Genomic DNA, 20,762 nt, shown 5'->3' with positions numbered 1-20,762 from the left:
TATGTATATATGTGCGTATAACATTTTTCTATGTACACTAGGGTGACACTTATTTTGAAAAAAGTTCGCATTCTCGTTGAAAAAGTAGAAGGACTTCTGGTTATTGCCTCTCATACAAATGGTGACAATTAATTAAATTTCCATGATCGTTGGTTCTCAACTGGTTCAAAAATCGTTGAAGTATTGCATGAACTTCTACTTGAATGGAATTTGGAAGATAACAGATTGTGACTACACCCCCCATTAGGGGAGCGTAATTAAAGGAAGAAACTTATAAATGATAGCAATAAAGCAATGTTATCAATAATAAATACGAAAGGTTAAAATTAATAGAAAAAGCTAAAACATCATAATTTTTCACGATTTCTAATTTTTTCACTTTCTATTTTGTTTTTTTTTTTTAATATTCCAGGTTTATGCTATTCACATACTTCCAAGGGATTAAACCGAGAATCTCAATACTTTTGTTTTTCTCCATACAACTAAGTGCCCCCTAATGCGCATACGTAATAAATGCATGCAAATATGTGTGAACAACTCCTTGAATGGAATCTAACCAATGACTGGTATAAAAACGTTAACTACACAAAGACCAATATAACAGATTTTCTACAAAAAACTAATAAAAAACCTTCACGACTAGACATTATAAAATTCGAACGCCTTAGGTTAGGACACACGAAAATAACACATGGCCATCTTATGAATAACACAAACCCATTATATTGTACTTGCAACACAGATATCTTAGTCACAGTAACTCATCTTCTACTGAGTTGCCCCCTGTATGCTACCTGTAGAGAACAAATATTCACTAACACAAACCCAATTTCACACCTCTCAGTCCCTTCTCCTGAGTCAATATCCCTAATAACAAAATTCCTCAAAAGAACCAATCTTTACCATAAGATTTAAAATAAAATTGTATCTACTAAGTTTAAGAATGGAAGTATGCATATGTATATAAAATTATCGAGCTTAAGGCCTCGCTGCTATAGCTCCTAACTTAAAATAGCTTATAAGATTTATGTTGTAAGCTAATTTTATATAAATAAATAAATGTGTGAAAAAAAGAAGAAAACAGGGTTGCTAACAAACATCAAAGCCAGAATTCACTTACCACTAAGCCTCGCTTAACCGTAAAAGCGTTTCGAGCAGGTTGTCGTCGTGTGTAGGCCATGTCGAGATGTGCAAACTGCCTCTACGGCCACGGCTGCTGCTTCTATTCTATTGCACCAAAACTGTGTCTCCTCTTTGGTGTTTTTTGTGTGTTTGCTAAGTTGTCTTTATGCTCTTTTTTTTTTTTTGGTATTTTAGTGACTATTTCGGCGTTTTCTTTTAGGAATTTATATTTATGAGCATGTAAGTAAGTTTGCTTAGGAAAATTTACGTATGTATGTGGTTACTATCACTTCTCACACTCACTCAAAAAGAAAGGAATGAGAATAAAGCGGAAGGGCGTAGCGGTGTTTATGCGTGCACGTAGATTTTAGTTTAGTACAATAAGCTGCGATCCATAAGAATTTCGATTGCGGCAAACATAGGGACGCGTCGTTGTGTGTGTATGGCAGTATCTGTGGGAGCGTGAAAAGAATGAAAGAAGTTAAAAGTTATAGTGTGAATAAATATGAGGTATTTAGTTGTTTTTTTTTTTAATGTTTGCACACTTTAGAGTATGAATGATGTACTGCGGTGTGTATGTGTGTGTGCATATACGATTTACATATACATATGGTAAACTGTGCGTTCATACATTTATGCATTTGAGTGCTTTCACATGAACTTCACCTGAACTGAACTCGTCTGAACCGTAGCGGTAAAATGAAAAGTAGCATGTCTTTCGTGCCACATATTTTAGCATGAAGAAAAACATTTCAAAAGAAAAGTAATTATAAATGCATCCAAAATGTTGAGTGAAAATATAAAATGTTGAAATTTGAAATTTTTTTATCAGATTGTAGAGACAAAATTCTGTAGAAAACATTTATTTTATATTTTTCAACCAACAAATTTTTTTTTTTTTTTAAACTAAGGTTATAATTAAAAATTGCAATAAAATGCATTGTAGAACTATGGCCTTACGTTCTTTTTATGGGCAACCGACAATTATGTATTTGACTTACTGTTGAAAAAAAACTCTTTCCCAAAAAAACCGAAGTTTTGAACACCTATATCTCATCAACCACCTAATATGTCCTCCCATCTGTATAAAGAATGAGCACGAAACACATTGGTTGGACGAAAATTATCATAACATCAAATTTATACAAGATATCAAAACAATATTTATTTTATTTTCTTCTTTATTATGCGTAATATTTTAAACAAAATACTCCTATATATTTTCTTTGTTGTGAATAAAATGACGCAATTTAGATTTGACTCCTTTCATTAGGCAATAGACATCAATCTTTGTTATCTGTTTGTATCTGCCGCTCTCTACTAATTCATTTTAAACTACTGCTAATTTTTTTTTTTAATTTTAGCAATTTGTTTCTAACAGTCGCTCAATATTTTTCAATCGGTCGGCGTAGTGGGCTGTTATATGGGTTTTGGTCCTTTTGAACAACATTTGCCCCGTGATTTTCAGTGATTTTCATACCAGTTCATAGCAAGAGGGTTATAATAATATGACGCTAGTTCGGACCAGAACAAAACTGATCCTTTACGTTGTTCTATGAGTGGCAGCAACCGTTTTTGTAAACACTCCCTCAAATAATTCTTGACTTATAATGTTCGTAGTAATGAACATTTTGCTTTTCACACCGCACTGGCAGATGATTGCCAAAGCAAATATTTTTTAGAGTAATTGCCCAATATTTTTAGCTTAAAGGCACTTGGAACTCCTTCTTTCTTCATTGCGGTATAAAATTCAGCGTTCAGCCATATCTATGAATATCTTGATTGTATAAATTTCACGCACGCGTTTTAGTACTCTTATTTGGTTTATCATTTCGATTGGGTGCTACAATCCTTTTACGTGATCGTAAGCCTTTACTTTTGCGCACGTTTTGGAAGTCAACTTTCGACATATGGACCTGTTTTGCAGCACCTCGAAGTGAAAGATCAGCTTTTTTCGAAATAATGACACCATTTTTTGGTTTTTATTTCTGACGTAAATCCTTTCTTCTTTCTCTGCCAGGTCTTCGTTCCACCAACAAGTTTTCATTAAAATTTTTTAACACACTTTTACTTTTCGGACAATTTAAAGTTTTTGCTATAGCACACTTAATCGAATACGTTTGACTGAATCCGTAGAAGTTACAGAAAAAGAATACGCCAAATTAATAAGGGCAACAAACACTATGAATATGTTCACTATTTTTTATTTACAGTTAGTTTTACACAAGGGATGAGAAAACACAATCGGCTAGTTTTTTTTGTCCATTCTTTAATGATAGCAGTTAGAAGAGATGGGCGGAAATACCTATTTGTAAATCGCCTTACAATTCGTTTAAAATCTTAATTCTTTTATTACAAAAAGGGAGGCTCCTGCATATATGCATTGAGGTAATTAATAATTAATCACCGAATTGTCGATTTCGACCCCTAAGCGGTACCTGCGCATATAAATATGCCACCTCAAAAATTAAATCCCGCCATTTGAGTGATTTCGATGTACTCAACTTCAATGGAAATTTGTATATATCGATTCAGCGCTAATTTTCTCTTCTATACAGATTTGCTAAGGTAGAGTATTATAAAAGCAAAAAGTGGTAAGTATTAAAAAAGGGGCATAGTATCTCGCATACAAACAACAATTTGCATTTGATTAATTCATATCGTTCATCTCTGAAATGGCTTATACTAATTTACTGAAATTTTATTAGGCCTTCATATGTGTATTTATTACCCAAATGCCATATTAATATAAACAAGTTCTAGATATTGAGTAAGGGCTGTGGCACCTCCATTATAAACTTAAAACAAAAGTAGTATCGCAAGTAATTACAAATGGTTACCAAAAAGGCCACCTCCCTTTTAAATGTGACACAGCTCTCACTCACATATATATAAATAGTTTAATGCTTCATCAACAAACGCAAGAGCCAAATAAATTTGCACGAAAACTTCGTACAAACTCTATTCGCATACTAATTATTTATAATCAACTCGAGGTAACCCGCTGCGCTGTGGCTCTACATCTAATAATAAGTAATTATGAATAAATATATTCAATGTATAAGTTTAGCTTTCGTGAATCCAATTATTTGCTTCCTCTTTAGAGTAAACTAAAACCTCGTGGATCAAATGGTTAATTATCAATTGACATCAGGCTGACCCACTTAACATAATTCAATTTTATTCCAGCTGTGCAATTTGCGATTTTTGACTCTTCTGCCATTCTAAATCAACCGTTATACCGAAATATACGTATGCGGCTTACACCACCATCAATGGACGATATTGTTTGATCTTTTTATTGTTTTTAACGTAGATCAAGCATAAGATTATATACCAAAGGTTAATTAACTAGACAAAGAAAGGTGCTGACTTTTCCTAAGCTCCTAAGCACAATCAAAGTGAGCGTCGGCAAGCACGCGTGCGTGGCAAAATTTGCGTCAATACACAAATATTAAATGGAAAATTTTTTAAATAGAAAATTTTTTTTCAAAAACCATCTTCAGATCAACTCTGATCTTAATGAAAAAATTAATTGCTGAAACACAATTTCTTTAGTGGAGCAATCGAGAACCATACAACAAGGCCACATGTCCCAATGCCCAAATTTTTTATTCGCATTCAAACGCTATAACGGTCAAAAAAGATGGTGATGCGAATCAGGTGTCGCATATTTTTCACTTCTTCACCTTAAATATATATCTGATGATAATGTAAAATCATATTCGAATTCAGTTTGCATAATCAATCTGAAAATAACAGCTATAGTACATCTGCTACGTTTTTCATTGAGAATTAAATTGTTCGTACTAAATAAAAGACTTAAGTAGCGAACCTGATGGCAGGCTTTGGAAACTCTATGCATATTAACGCTGTTGTCTTAAAACTAGACGTAATAAAGTAAAGTGAGTGTAGGCGTCATTAAGTATGCAACACCTTTTTCATTTGTACTACAAAATGCGACCTTATATCTCTCTATCGTCGTTACTAGAGCTTCTCTTGTCAAGTTGTTTGGGCAAACGGGGCATCTTTTTATTTCGTTGGTGCAATGGAACATACATCTACAAGAAGCACCAATTTGGGTATTTCTAGTAATATGTAAAATGTGTATTCGGCATATTAATAGAAAAGGTGGATTCATTGAGAATTTTTGAAAAATCATACGAGAACCGAATCTCTTAAGTAAACCGGCACGGCAGCCATGACAAGGGCTTTAAATTGCGCAAAGCAGTAAATTGTGTACTCCTCTCTCTTCGGGTATTGTCCAAAGGGGATACAAACTTAGGAAAATATATAAAATAGTCCACCTACTGTTATTAGAACGTCGTAGCCGAATGGATTGGTGCATGAATACCATTCGTGAGTGCGTAGGTTCGAGTCTCCATGCATAAAACAGCAAAATGATAAAAAAATGGTTCTAATAGCGATCGCCCTTCGGCAAACAACGGTAAGTCTACGATTGTATTTCTGCCATGAAAAAGCTACTCATAAAACACCATTTGCTGTTCGAAGTTGGCTTAAAACTGTAGGTCCCTCCATTTGTGGAAGAAAATCAAGATGCACGCCACAAATAGAAAGAGGAGCTCGGTCAAACACCTATGAGAAGTGAGCCCTTCAGGCTTCAATGGTTTTGCTTGCAGTCCTGCCTCAGACCGTATATTCGCCCACTCATACGCTTCCCCAATATAGACTAACTTGTGCTTTTGAAGAGATTATAGGGATCTTCGATGTTCTTAAACACATTTGTAGTTATGTATATGAAGATGCGGGAGGTTTACACTTCGAGCTTAAGGCCTTTTATGCCCTCTATTCATGAAACCTAATGATGGCGCTGAATTTAGCCCTTCTCCCGACGGTATCCGACTAAGATGTGGACATCATTTTCTAGCTTTGAAATTACATTCGAAACGCTAATTTATTGGAGTTTCAACATTTGGGGTTAGTCGTTGCTGACACATGCGTTTTGATCGCAGCTTAACTACGTATATAAAAAAAGGTGCGATTTTCGCCATAATTGAAAGCTTTGTATCCGTATCAATTGCTTAAGAAACGTTGCAGTACTCGGGAAGTGTGGAAGCTTTTCTCATTGAGACCTTTTCGTTTTTAAGTTTTAGTCTATACGCGTACCAGACCAGGTTGTGGATATGCTTTCTTGCCTTCCAGAGCGCTAAATACACAACAGACAGATTGTCTTCGATGTTTAATCTTTTGTGCCATCTGCTCATCACAGTGCCTCATTCAGACCCAGATCTCTTATTAAACTCAGGATAGAGCTTAATAGGATTGAGTGTATGTGCCCTATACTTCTGACCGCAGTTTGCCGAGATGTCTCAACCTTCTCCACGCTACACCATAGGTGCTTGACATAAATATTTTTGATATCTTTTATAAACATCTTCTCATTAGCCCCGCCCTTTTTATTACTTTCAATTATTTAAATAATATTTTATTTCCTGCACATAAATCCAGGCATCGAGTTTGGTTTGTAAAACTTCATTGCGATTTCAATGCATTCAGTTCTGCAATTTCCCAATACAGCCGCACACTTGCATACCACATGCTTGCATGGATACCTATGTGTGCAGATTTGTGCGGCTAGTGATCGGTTGGTTTTGCAATTTCCCCGCCAAAGGGTTACAGTAACACGTTGCTCCACATGCCTATTAACATTTTCACTCTATTCTGATGCTAGCGTGTGGCATGTACCGTGGCGCAAATATGCTTATATGTATGTGGGTATGTATGTGTTTAAACTTCACCTCACTTGACCACTTGTGGCTGTTGGCTGACTTTCTTAACTCCTTTCCCATTTTTTCACCTTTTATGAATTACGGTTTTGTTTTCTATTTGAAATCATTTTACTTTTTTCTCTCTTTGTCATTTTGTATCTTATTGTTTATTATTTCGAACAACTTTGACGTTGTGACTTCGACCATGGTTTGGTGGTGTCTTGTAACCATAACTTTTAATAGCCGGTATGGTATTTGGAGCACACTAGTTTCGGTCATGACAATAAACACTGAAACAACGACTTTTATTGCCGCTCAAAGGTGTGGACAGGAGGATATATAAAAACATTTGTGCATATGTATATAGTTACATATTTATAAATATAAATCTATGTATGTGCATAAATATTAAGGAGCTGCCGGTGTGCAGAGTATCAACTAAAATGCGAAAGACAACATCTTTATAGCTTAATTAAGTTGTAGTTTGTGTACTGGAAGTAGAGATTTATTTTGCATACATGATTAATTTTCACTTCTTTATTCTCAGACCATTACCCACTACTCATACTACGAATAGTTGGCACATTTCACTCGATAAGCTTAACCAAAGTCGGGTCAGCACCATCACAAGACTTTTTCCAATTTCCCTTGCAGGTGGCGGCATTATCCCAAAATATTTTCAGCCGGTCAGCCAGTGCATAAACCAATCAGTCAGTTCTATAGCCAGCTAGCCAGTTAGTCAATTAGGCAGTTAATCCGTTAGACAACCTGTGACTGCGGCTAGTTATATGGCATATTGATAGTGTTCATGGAAAAAATTTCCACTTTCAAGTGAAAGGTGCGCACCGTATTTTAGTATAGTGAAATGTTGCTTCTCGAAGCTTACATATTCAACTCCCTTCATACTTTTCCATCGAGTCTTTCTTCTTTGCACTGTTATTTGCACTACCATCTTCAATGAACTTTGTGAAAATATTTCTTTATGGCTTTTCATAAATACATTTTTTTCAGCATGTATTCCGTGTATTCCAACATATATATATCTACTTGTTCGCTGAAGCCACTAAATACTATTTTATGGTTACAAGCCGTTTGAATTTAATTTGTTTGTGAAGTGAAAATCACAACAACAAAAAAACCAATTGCTTTAATTTCTTTTTTCTTTGTTGTTGACTGCCTTATTACTTTTCTTCATGTTCATTGGAGAATAAATGCTGTCTGTGCTGCTTAATGTGCTCGTTAAACAAAGCCGCACTTACTACGAGGTATAAATGTTTTAGCACACAATATCTTATATACGGTACTTACTACTATGGGTTATGCACTTTAACTTTAAAATTCATATATTAAAATTGTAATAAATTAAAAAAGCAAACTATTCGAATAATTCAAACAAATATTCTCCGTCATTAACATTTATGTAAGTAGGTATGCATAGAGAACAAATATTATATGCTTGTAAAAATATCTGTATGAATTTTTTAAAGTTTGATATTTTGCGGGAAAAACTTTCCCTATCAATGCAAATGTAGCTTATTTATTCATCTGAAATTATCCTAAAATAAATTAAAACAAGTAAGGAGGGCTAAATTCGTTCCCAACCGACCCTATAATAAAAATAATATTAATTGGTGCGTACTCGTACACCTCCTATTTGTAGCACGCGTCCTGATGTTGTTTCGAACTTTATATTACCCCATATCAGACAGACAGACGGAAATTTAGACTTAACATAAAAAGTGGGCATGGTTTTTATACCATCTCAATAATATTTACATCGGCTCTAAGCGAAGAGGAGAGCAATATATGTACTAAGTTTGGCAGGCTGAAACACAATGAGAATTGCTACGGCCTCTGTCCGGCATTGGACAACAAAATAGGCATGGACTTCTATCCAACGGTCCTTGTCAAGAGATACAGTGTGGTGCTGCCAGAGGCTCAACTATGGTCAAACTCAGAAAATGAGCCCGACAAACACTGTTTTTGCATTTTCACGGATGACTCCAAGACCGAGCACGGCGCCGGAATGCTCTTGGAATGCATGCAACTGTGTTTCACGTGGAGGTGTATGCTGTTCAAGAAGCGATGAACTTTGTTGTGGAAAACAGATGCAGAGGCAGATCTACATGTGTCTGCAGCGCGACAGGTCAAGCTGTGCACATGGTCTTAGACAGCCTCCCAACCACTTCAAGGGTAGCCGAGTCCTGTAAATCCAGGTTGAACTATGTCGGTAGACATATGGGTATCGTGGGCAACGAAATCTCTGACTCTTTAGCTAGAATGGGCTCTGAGGCCAACTTTCTTGGGACTGTAGGCAGCTGGTTGGACTGATGATGGGCCGCTTTCTGTTGGCGAAGCACATAGGCATAGGTAGGTATCTCAGATAATGCACTTGCAACCTACTCTTATCAAAAAATATATCCACACTAGACACTCTGTGAGTAAATTCGCTATGTGACGAATTTCAGTGATATAAAGCGGCCGCCGTAACTGAATGGCTTGGTGCGTGACTACCATTCAGGAGTGCATAGGTTCGAAAGAAAAAACATTTTTCTAATAGCTGTCGCCCCTCGGCACGCCACAAATAGGAAGAGGAGCTCGGCCAAACACCTAACAGAAGCTCATATGACAACCACGATTCAGTTCGCTGTAATCGCTTCCATGTAGCCAATTTCTCACCACTCTTCTACACATAACAAAAGGGAATGTTAATATTTCCACGTTCGATATTATTCTTAAGCTGTCTCCCTCGTTGTAAACTACCTCCCTATTGACATATACGATTGACTTAACGAAACCCCCATCCAGATCTGCATGGCTACCAAACTTCCTTATTGTAACCACATATCACTGGCGTCAAGTTTGTCTGAAACGGCAAAATCATAACTTTACTCCTCCACGCATCCGTATTTTAACTACACTAAATCTCTACAAGAACTAAATTAAAAAAAAAAATATTTCTAAAAATTTTGTCTATATGTAGTACTAAAGTGTCAAGTGTCTGTTGTATGAATTGGTAATAAATAAAGAAATTTAAAAACATAATTAAATAAATTTTTCATGATACCTCCGAATATTAAAAAAAAAGAATTATTTATGCGTTTGAAAGTTTAACCAACATTTTTCTTTTCACCCATTGTTCTATTTATATCAGTGGTTCGACTAATTTAATCTCAAAAACAAAATTAGCTAACGGAAAAAAGTACAATAAAGTGAACAACATCCCAAAAACGTTCATTGCGCTTTTTCATTGATTACACAAAAAGTTGTTACAATATTGGAAGCCTCTCACTAAATAATTTGTTTCTTATCTGCACGCATTTGAGGGAAAAGAAAGCAAGAGATGGTATTTTCTCAGTGGCATTAGTAACAGTGACTAGCTACCATCAATACGGTGAGAAAGTTGGAAAGTATTGGAGAATACTTTCATTAAAATATTCGTATGTAACTAATTTTTAAAAACCAAATAAAATTCATAATTTATTGGAAACACGTATACGATTTGTGGCGTCTGCTCTTTTCGCTTTTATTGCTAGTATTATAAAAAAAACATTTCTGTAAATAACATGTTTTCTATCTTACCAATGTAAAGAGTTTTAAATAAATATTATAAAACAAATATTCACCTAAAACGTGATATTAAAATGCGTCGCCGTATGTGGTAGTGGGGAATGGTAGTGTGATGCGACAACCTTGAAATGCTAAGTGCAGGTTTCTCTTCACCAAATGCTGCCCCAAAAATAAACTTTTAAGAAATTGTAAAATATTCACACGTATGGTTCCCATTGACCGCCGAGAGAAAAATGTTTTGTAATGCGGTTATAGGTTTATATTTTTAAGCGATATTTTATACAAAAAAATATTATCATCAATAACTTTCAAATGTAAATGTATGTGAGTGGCTTGCAGATTGAAGATTGAAATGAAAGAAAAAAATTTAAAACCCAAATTTGAAAATATATTCAACAACTTTAAATCATGAATTTTTAAATAAGAAATATTATCAACTTCTTAGGCCCAACTTCTAAACGACGCAGTTGATTTATTGTTTAATCATCATCGGCCGCCGTAGCCTAGTGACTTGGAGCGTGACTACCATTCGGAAGTGCCCGGTTTCTCAAAGTATTTTCTAGCAGCAGTCACCCCTCGGTAGGCAATGGCAAGCCTTTGAGTGTATTTCGACCAAGGAAGAGCTGCCTTCTGTTCGGAAACGGCTTGAAACTATAGGTCCCTCCATTCGTGGAACAACCTCAAGACGCACGCCACAAATAAGAGAAGGAGCTCCGATAAACACCCAAAAAGGGGGTAAGCGCTAATTTTCTCTTTGTTGACTTCCATTGTTAACACCCTGTTTTTCACAACTGCTTGGAACAAACGAAAAATAGTTAACAAAAATTTTTTGAGAACGAGCATACATTTTAAATTGTTTTATCGATATTTTACGAGATATCGATCACTACAGCGATCTACCGAGAGAATAATGGATTCCTTTCTCGTCAAACTAATACGAGTTTTTATGTATAATCATCATACGTAATTTAAATGCATTGCACTTTTATTTTATACTCCCTCCTTTTCATGAAGACAGGTAAAGGCTCTGAATACTCGATACTGCAGGCGATTGCCAAGTAAAATTGTTTCTAAAATGTTCGTATTTCATTCTCGAAGTCAAAATGTAACACGCATACGACATATAACACATGGGCTGAAAAGTCTCGGGCCTAACACATAGAAGGCACTAGTTTTATTGCAATCACCTCTTTTTCAGTTAGCACTAACCTTAAGCAAATAGCCGTTGAAATTTCATGATATTCATTAGTTCGTGAGTTATTGTGCTAAGAGTGACGCCACTTTTGTTATTTTCAAAAAAATGGATCAAAAAGAATTTTGTGTTTTAATTTTACACTGCTTCTTGATGCGAAAAAGTACCATTCAATAAATATGTGGTAAGTGCATGAGCCTAACATGTTTTGCATATGTATAGGTATGTACATATACATATATGTATGTAACATATAAATGCATATATATATTTATATATATATTTATTTATATATAAACTATTAAGAAATATATATATATATATATAACTTACGAATTCCACCTCTCCATTTTGTGATGTATGTGATGTTGTCCTACAAATGGAGAATCTTCAGATTTATACCACCTTCGAACGACAGAAATTTTAATGAAGCAATTTTAATTTTTCGTAGCTTTGAACTGAGCTAATATTGCTTATTAGTTTGTAAGAAACACTGTGTTTATATATAAAGTCCCTATATTGCAAAATGATCGCCGACGTATTAAAATATTAAAATTACGTCCGCATTACGTTTTACACGTGCAAATAGAATTTTTTCGCCAATCAACTTTTCTCCTGTTTTTCTTCAATGACCAGCTTAGCAGTTGCACCTTTTTCATTGTATTTATATGAAAAAGTAACAAGACTATGCTGTATTGCTAACATCGACCACTTGTCAATCGGGTTAATTCACACCCTTTATTAAATAAAAAACATTATATTACCCTCTCCACTCTAGGCAGCGATACTTTGAAAGAAATAGTAGACGCTTGAAGCGCTACGCCGGCACAACACCAGTACAATAGCCTCGAAACTAAATTCCAGACTCTGTGATCTATAAACTTCAAGCTTACCTAGAGCTTCTTCTTCTTCTTGATTGGCGCGATAACCGCTTAGGCGAGTTACCGAGTTTAATAAAGCCCTCCAGTCATTTCTTACCCAGAGCTAGAAAGCCAAAAATCTTCGTAACTGTAGTTGGAGCACAATGGGCAATCTTTAGCTGAAATAGCTGCAAATGAACTCACGATAACTATAATGGGCCTGCAATCACATCAATCGGTGAACGTAATGCCCACTCTTGCAGGTCATACTATATTCCAGTCGAAGTGCGTACCTTCGCTTGGTATCAACCTACTCTTGCTGCCGTGCAAAAAAAATACCTGATAGTTGTTTTATGGTACCTAACAGCCGAACTCAACGAATTGGTCTCAGACCTCTCGAAGCTAACCAAACTTTTTACTCATAGGGAAGCTATGAATCAAATACCCAGCTTATAATCAAAATTTAACACCTAAAAATCTTCTCACACATACATATACATCAAAAATTTATCTGATAAAAGGTATTGTATTTTCGGGTTTCAGACTTTTAAGTTAAAAAATCATAAATGAAATAATTAAAGCTACTCTTTTAAAGTTCTCTTGAGGGGTACAAATTATGCTGATAAAGGGAACATTTTAGTTACAATAAAAAAACCTGATGCTTTATCTTCAAGAAAATGATGCTTTCTCTTCGAAAATACTAATAGTTTCACTCCTAAGAATTTTTCATTTTCGATTTCATGAAAGGTATTTTGTGAATGGCAAAAACGCTAAACGCGAAGCCTTAATTGCTCATTTTCTTATTGTAGTGCCTCATCTCTGCAGAAAATATTGTTAATGGAAGCTGTCAAAAAGTGTCACTTCTAGTAAATAGTACAAATGCAAATCATCGGAGCAGAATGGGAGGAATGTCTTATGGCCAAAGTAATGGCCAGACGGCCTGACAGTTCGATGAATTGCAATGCAGCCACACAGAAACGAGCTGAAATGAATGCAGTAATGCAGTTGCAGCAGTTCGAAAGTTCGGCTAAGTGCGAGGCGCACGCAAGAAAGAGTGATTAAGCTGGAAATAGTAAAACAGCTAAACAAATGAACACGCATACTGGTAGGCGGACAGATCCGATGGTAGTGTGCTGCCGGATTGGCAGGCGGTCGAGCGAGTAAAGGGGATATGCTCGCAGTTTAGCTCTAGCTCTTAAACCAAGTTGTATGTAAGGTACTTGCAGACGAAGACAAAGGTGAACTGACAAAAATGTGCATATACGAGTATGCTCATTGAGCACTTGTACATATATGTATGTATGTACATATACATGTAATGTATATGTGGGCAATAAGTTAACCAGGCAGAAAGGTAAGGAGTCGAACAAATCGTCGTCGAGTGCAAAAGGTATGTTCCACAAATAAGCTGATGGATATGGTGGATCTGGCCATGAGTAGACGGGAAGCAAGTACTTAGTTGGAAGAATAAGCGATCGGTTAGTCGGTTGGTCGGCTGGTCGGTTGGTCGGTCGATTTAATAGTTAGCTCACTATCTGCTGAATTTAATGAATTGCCAGCAACCTCACCAGCTAACTGTCTACACACCACGAATATATGACTAACTGACTGACCCGACTTTTCTCCTGAGTAAATAAAAGCCACAACATCAAGCATAGCTTATTTTTCTTACTTCTTTATAACCAGTTAGTATTGTTATAGTGGTATATGTGACCGTTAGACAGCCAATATGGCTATGTCCGTGGTTAAGCTGAGCATCACAAGTTGCTACCTTGGCAGTGGCCATGGCTATTTGCTCGATGTTGGTGGCAATGTATGTAAGTAGCATACGAGTGGTTTTATTGTGACAAACTCTGCAAACCAATAGTGATTTTCTTGAGAATATGCAGATAGTACTTATATATGTTTGTATGAATTTGAGAATTTCGAGTAAATATCCAAAACGATTCAGAACATGCGCCATATACACATACACTTTAGTTTTTTTAAGGATTCTAAGCAAGTATGTTAATTATTTTATGTATAATATTTGGAAAAATTATAAAGCACTGCACATTCGTGGCAAGCATGCAGCGACACACGTATTGCATTTGTGTGTGTACGTATGTACGCGTATTGCCGCTTTTTTACAATGATTTTTTGGCTGCGGTGACATCTGACCTGTGACAAAGAACCGCAATATTCCAAACAAATGTAGTGGTAGCCGTGCAGTCAGACAGCTAGCTGGTCTAACCACTTTCCAAAGGTAGATATGAATTTCGCAGCTACTCATACATACTCGCACATACAGTTGCAGCGTATACGTTTTTACCAAATACATTTTCTGCATGGCTGTGCTGGCACCGCAACAGCCAGGAGTATTTTGTCACCTCATCCACCTCCTCTTTATGCGCATACCATTCTAGAGATGCTTAGTTGGTATAAAACTAAAATCAGCACAGTGCAGTTACGGGCCAATAAGGTGGAATTGCGAGTGTAAACGTTTTTCAAGTTTTTCTTGAAAGAGCGCATGAGTATTTAAATGTTTATAGAAGGGAGTACGAGCTTAGAAATACCAAACATTTTAGGACTTTTATATTTGATGATATTGCATATATCGGCAATGGCAATTGTTTAAATCTAATTTTTCTACTTTTCACTGTACGAATATTTGCAAAAGTGCTAATATTGCACATGACAAGCATTTCTAAAAAAAACTATTAAAAATCTTTTTAAAATTAATGCATTATTGATCAGCCAATGCTGGACGAATTTTTCACAAAATTTATTTATTTAGAATTAATTGCAAACATCTCTTAGTACTATAGCAGTAATTTCAAAATAAATTAAATTCATTTAGATTTTGAAATTTTTTTTTAGTTTTTTTGACAAAATAAATCATTATTTTAATTACTTTATTTGCGTTCATTTATTATCCACCTTTATCGTGAATTCCACGTGAACAAGTCTTTACCATAAATTAAATTACAGTACAAAATAAAATTTCGAAACTTTTCTTCGCCTTGTTTTTTGTTGTATTGGGATATTTGGGAAAGATTTGTTAGCGTAGAATTTATCAAGAAATCATATCAGATAATAAATGTCAGACATATGAAAAAAAAATTTTTTATTAAAAACCATCTTTTACTTTTTAACTTTATAAGTTTTTTGATTCACTACAACGCCTTGTTTGCACTTTGTACAACAAACAACTATTTTGGTAAAATGATATGTATTTTTTTTTTGTGACGGTGAGGTAGGGCTTACAATGCCTTCGCACTAACAGCCACCGTCGACTTAAATTATATTTAGATTGAATTTATTTAGTAAAAATATTCAAAAGCGCAAATTTTTTTTATTTCTATTTATTTTTAGATTTTTAAATTTGCTCTTCATTCATTTGTTCAAGTGTTTATAAGAAAAAGGGTAAGTATTAATAAGAAATTGAAATAATTTTACTTGACTTATCAATAAAATATATTGCTAATGCCCCCTGAATAGATAAGAATATATTTTCTTTTTTAAATTTATAGCTTTTGTTTTTTGTAAATAGTCAATGCTTAAATTTTTATTTTTGCAATTCAATCATTTATCGGAGTAGTTATAAGAAATTCAAGTAATAAGTTTATATTCAATTCATATCATATGTAAGTTTATTGTTATATGTAAGTTTTTTAAAATATTTCAATTATAAAATAGAAAAAAAGGTATTTCGTTTATGTTTAATCCTTCAAAAGAGAATGAATTTAATTGATAACATTTTTTATGTAAATAATAATATTTTTTATGAAATAAAATATTGTTTTTTTGATAATGTAAATAATTCTTGAAAGCTAAAAATTTTATTTTTGCAGTTTTTAGTTATAAGAAATTAGGGTAATAAGTTTATATGCATTTAATTTCAATTTAATTCAATTCAATTCAATTTTTTAAATAATTTCACTTTTAAAGTAGAAAAAAAATTTACTTCGTTTATGTTTAATCTTTCGAAAGGGAATGAATTAAACTGTTAACATTTTTTATGTAGAAAAGAATATTTTTTATGAAAGTTTAGCATTTGATTCAATTATCCAGGTAGAAATTGAAGCAGGAAATTTGCCTTTCTTTTCCTTTATTAAAAAATTTGAATAAATAAATGCCAAGTTTTGCAGAAAAAACTCAAATTAATTTAATTAGTAATATTATTTATAATTTATAATTTATATATTGTATTATTATTTAGCTTATGTTTAATTTATAGAATTTGAATTTAGATATTTGGTTTTTTTTTTATTTCACTTCATTTTCTTTCATACAAAAATGGTAGTCATTTAAAGCGTTTAAAGTTTAAGCGGAAAACATTAAAACTATAATATTAAATTCCTTAAACATTTTTTTTCGTAGATGTTCAATTTTTACTTTTCTACAAACTTTGTAGGTAATCAATAAGAGAAGTTTAAAGTGTAAAAATTCCAAATAGATTATTTTTTAAAAAATAAAATATGCAATGTTCTTTTGTACTTTTTTTTCAATCTGCTATTGTTTCTTTTTTTGTTCCTTTTGACATCACCAACCAGTTAGATTTTACTAAATACATATTTTATTAACAAAAATCAATAATTAAAACCTTTTATGAACCAAATTCGTAATTTAAATTTCGCTCAGACCAATCATTGCAAAGCAATATCGCTTGCAATTTCAAATTTTATTCAGTTTTTACACCCTGCTAATTTGATTTATTGAATCATAATCACCGGGTTAAATATTTTTGAGATGCTGAAAGTTCGTTTCAAGTATACAAATTTTGCATAACATTACTTTCCGCTTGATCTCCCAATTTTCTTATTTTGCTATTGAATTTGTATGTAATATTATTTACATTATTCCAAAAAATGTTAATTAAATTTTTTTTTTATAAATATTCTTTACACCTTTGTGCACAAAATGGCTTGAAACTTACGGCACGCAAATCAGCTTTCGTTTGATCAACGGACGAAACCCCTTTAGCGTTTTTAAAAATCGTTTTAAAATATCACCTTTCAGTTTTTTATAAAAACCGCGAAATGCAGACAGAAGAAGCACCAAAATTACTCGCACACAATTCACTTGTTCCAATGAGTTTTTTTGCAAACACAATTCTCTTATACATTTGCTGTTATATACGCGTACATATATAAGTATATCACGTCAGTCAAATTTTTCCAATACGCTTACTTTTACGATCGAAATTGTTGCGAAATTTCGATTGATATATTTTTGTGATTTAATAAGATGTGCGTGCACGTTGCAACATACCTAAGTAGGCATGTGAATTTTAGCCTATGCGTAAAACACGTCCGATCGATATGATGGTCAGCAACAAACTGAAGAGTAGCCGACCATCAACGGATTTAAGAACGGCTTTGTGTGAAGCTCTGGAGTTTGTGTGTGCCAGATTGTTAGCTGGGTGAATAGTTGAAGAAGAAGATGCCCCAACAATCCAGCAAATCAACAGGCTAGTGAGCAGCAGCAGCGGCGGTGGCGGCAGCAGCAAAGCGAAATTCAACAATCAGCAAGCAAACAACACATCACAAGCGCTGAGTAACAATGGAGGGGCATCAACAGCGACGCTGAGCTCTAGTAAAAGCTGCCTAGTGAAACAGCGACTCAGCGAATGTCCAACGATGGCGGGACTTGAATTCAAATTCACAATCACAGAGTCAGACTCAGAGTCAAAGCCAAAGTCATGGCCGTGGCTGCCGTCGACATCACACTCACCACTTGCTCACAAGTACGGGCGAGAGTTAAAGTCACAAGCAGCGCCAATACCGACGTTGAGGCGAACTGCGAGCAGCGCGCTGTGAAAGAAGAAAAGCTAGCAGCGATTGCTGTAGCGGCAGCATAAGCAGATATCACCGAAAGCGAAGAAAGAATTCAAAAAGTAGCGCAAAAACGTCCAAAACAAAACAAAAAAAAACAAACAAAAAACCACAAAAACAAGTCTAAAGAAAGAGTAGCGGCGAAGTTACTATAAATTGCCGAAGACTCGAATGAAGTAGTAGAGGAAGTAAAATATCGATGAACAGACGCTGAAGGGGATGGGGAGAAAAAGCTGCAAACAAATATAGTTTGTATTAAACCAACCAACTAGCAAGTCAAATGTTGTTGCTGCTGCTGGTGTTGCTACTAATAATCGCAGTCGTTGCTGTTACTGTTAATACGGCTGGCAGCGCTGCTGCTGCCAATAATGTTGGTTCAGTTGGTTAGTTGCCTGTTAGCTTACTTTGGTCGTTGGTCGTCTTCGTTTGCTTGGAGCGATACGACGATGGCTGTTTCCTCCGCATTTACTTAATTTGCCGCCAAGAAAGTGCCGCTGAACTGAGAAAAGCAAAAGCACACAGGAACACATATAATAGAAGTGGTTGAAAATATCCACAAATGCATACATATATGTATGCAAGCACATACATTCATTCACATTTATGTGCACAGGTTCATTTGAATGTATGTGAATTCTCCACATACCGCTATGTTGCTGCTGCTGATCTAGACTTAGTGGAAAGAAAATTTGAGATCAGCAGCCATGCAGATAAAAAACTTATACCTAAATGCACATTTTCTCATGGATATACATATGTACACTTGCATACACATACAAGACATGCACATACACAAGCATGCATATGTGAATATGCAAACCATGTTTAGAACTGCAACTTTGGAGTCATAAAAATTGCAAGCCGCAACAACAGCACATACAGACATATGTGTGCATGTGTGCGCCGCAGCACAAATAATTTACATTCGCAATTTCGCATGCAGATGCCTATTACCCATTCATACATATGCACTTTTATCTCTTGTGATGGCAGCGCTTCTCCCGACATCCCGACTTACTCGTATTCATCAAGTCTTCAACTCGACGCCGTCATTCAGTCACTGAAATGAGTTCCGAGTTATTTTCCGATCGCGCCACATTACGTTGTTGAGTGTTACACATAATTATGTGCAAACATCCATACATATACGTGTATATATATATATATAATTTGTGCATACGGGCGTGCTTAGGGGTTTGGCCAAGCTTTTCCACCGATTTGTCGGTTGTCGGCCTTCAAATAGAAGACTTTACAGCTTTAAGTCGCTTTCGAATGATAATTGGGCAGATTTTTCGTGATTAAAATGCTGTCAAAGGTTTGGTATTACCAAACATAATTCTCCGTCCTCGTTTCTCTTTTCTTTCTTCTGATGTTTCATGACAACTGTGGGCATCGAACTCAGGACTAACCGCATGATAGTAAAACGTAAATCCACTCAGCTAATGTGGCCGCTATGTACGAATGCATACTTATATTTACGCATTCATCACAATACAAATGTATTCTTAAAAGCAAACAACACGATGCCGAGCACACCTTTCATTCAACAACAAGAATGAAAAAATGAATTTGCATTACTTACAGAAGGTACGTAAGCGAAGAAGATTCTAGTGCATTTCTCATTATCATTTAAAATTGTATTTTAAATACTAAATATAAATATAATTAACTTTGATTCTGGTTGGCGGGAATCCCCCACTGAACCCTTCGCGAGGGTGTCGGCTGATAATATTAGGTGCGCAGCTAAGTTCTTGCTGTTTTTTTTTTTATTACACCTTTATTCTGAAAAAAATGGTTACAAGTGAATTATTGAATGTATTTCCCATCGCTGGCTACTACTTTTTCCCATCTTTCTAGTAGATCTCGCGGTAAAACTGTTAATCTTTTGAGGCTATCCGCGAATCAAGCCATTTTTTCATGTCTTCATATGAATGGAATTGCTGGTCAGCAAGACCATGTGCCTTCGATCGGAACAGGTGATAATCGGACGGCGCAATATCTGCAGAATATGGCGGGTGGGGTAGGATTTCCCATTTCAGTGTTTTCAGGTAGGTTTTACCGGGTTTGACAACGTGAGGCCGAGCGTTGTCATGCTGTAGAATCATTTTTTCATGCCTCTCCGCGTATTGCGACCGCTTCTTGCGCAAAACTCGCCTCAATCGCATCAATTGAAGTCGATACCGATCCCCAGTGATGGTTTTGCTTGGTTTTAACAGTTCATAATAAATAACACCAACTTGGTCCCACCAAATACATAGCATAACCTACGCAGCGTGAATATTCGGCCGAGGCGACGACGTAGAAACATGACCAGGCAGTCCCCATGACTTTATTTTCTTTGGATTGCTGTGATGAGTCCATTTTTCATCACCCGTCACGATGCGATGAAGAAAACCTTCCTTTTTTAGATTGGCGGATAACTCCTAATACTGAAGCAAACTCTTCTTACGTTCGACACGGATCCTCATTGAGC

The 20,762-nt window shown here is 35.2% G+C and overlaps 1 protein-coding gene across 1 annotated transcript in view; it reads right to left on the bottom strand.

Annotated features, from left to right (window-relative positions):
- Positions 1-17,758, bottom strand: part of LOC129241506 (uncharacterized) — an 87,227-nt gene extending 69,469 nt beyond the window's left edge. Inside the window, exons 1-2 of the mRNA XM_054877870.1 lie at positions 17,392-17,758; positions 1,121-1,574 (exon numbers count right to left, since the gene is read on the bottom strand). Of these exons, the coding sequence (XP_054733845.1) occupies positions 1,121-1,180 (60 nt within the window). The 5' untranslated portion in view covers positions 1,181-1,574; positions 17,392-17,758. The remainder of the gene's footprint in view (positions 1-1,120; positions 1,575-17,391) is intronic.
- Positions 17,759-20,762: the final 3,004 nt, after the last annotated feature.

Source organism: Anastrepha obliqua, chromosome 3, assembly GCF_027943255.1.
Source record: "Anastrepha obliqua isolate idAnaObli1 chromosome 3, idAnaObli1_1.0, whole genome shotgun sequence".
Lineage (NCBI taxonomy): Eukaryota > Metazoa > Arthropoda > Insecta > Diptera > Tephritidae > Anastrepha > Anastrepha obliqua.
This window is presented reverse-complemented; position numbering and strand designations above follow the sequence as displayed.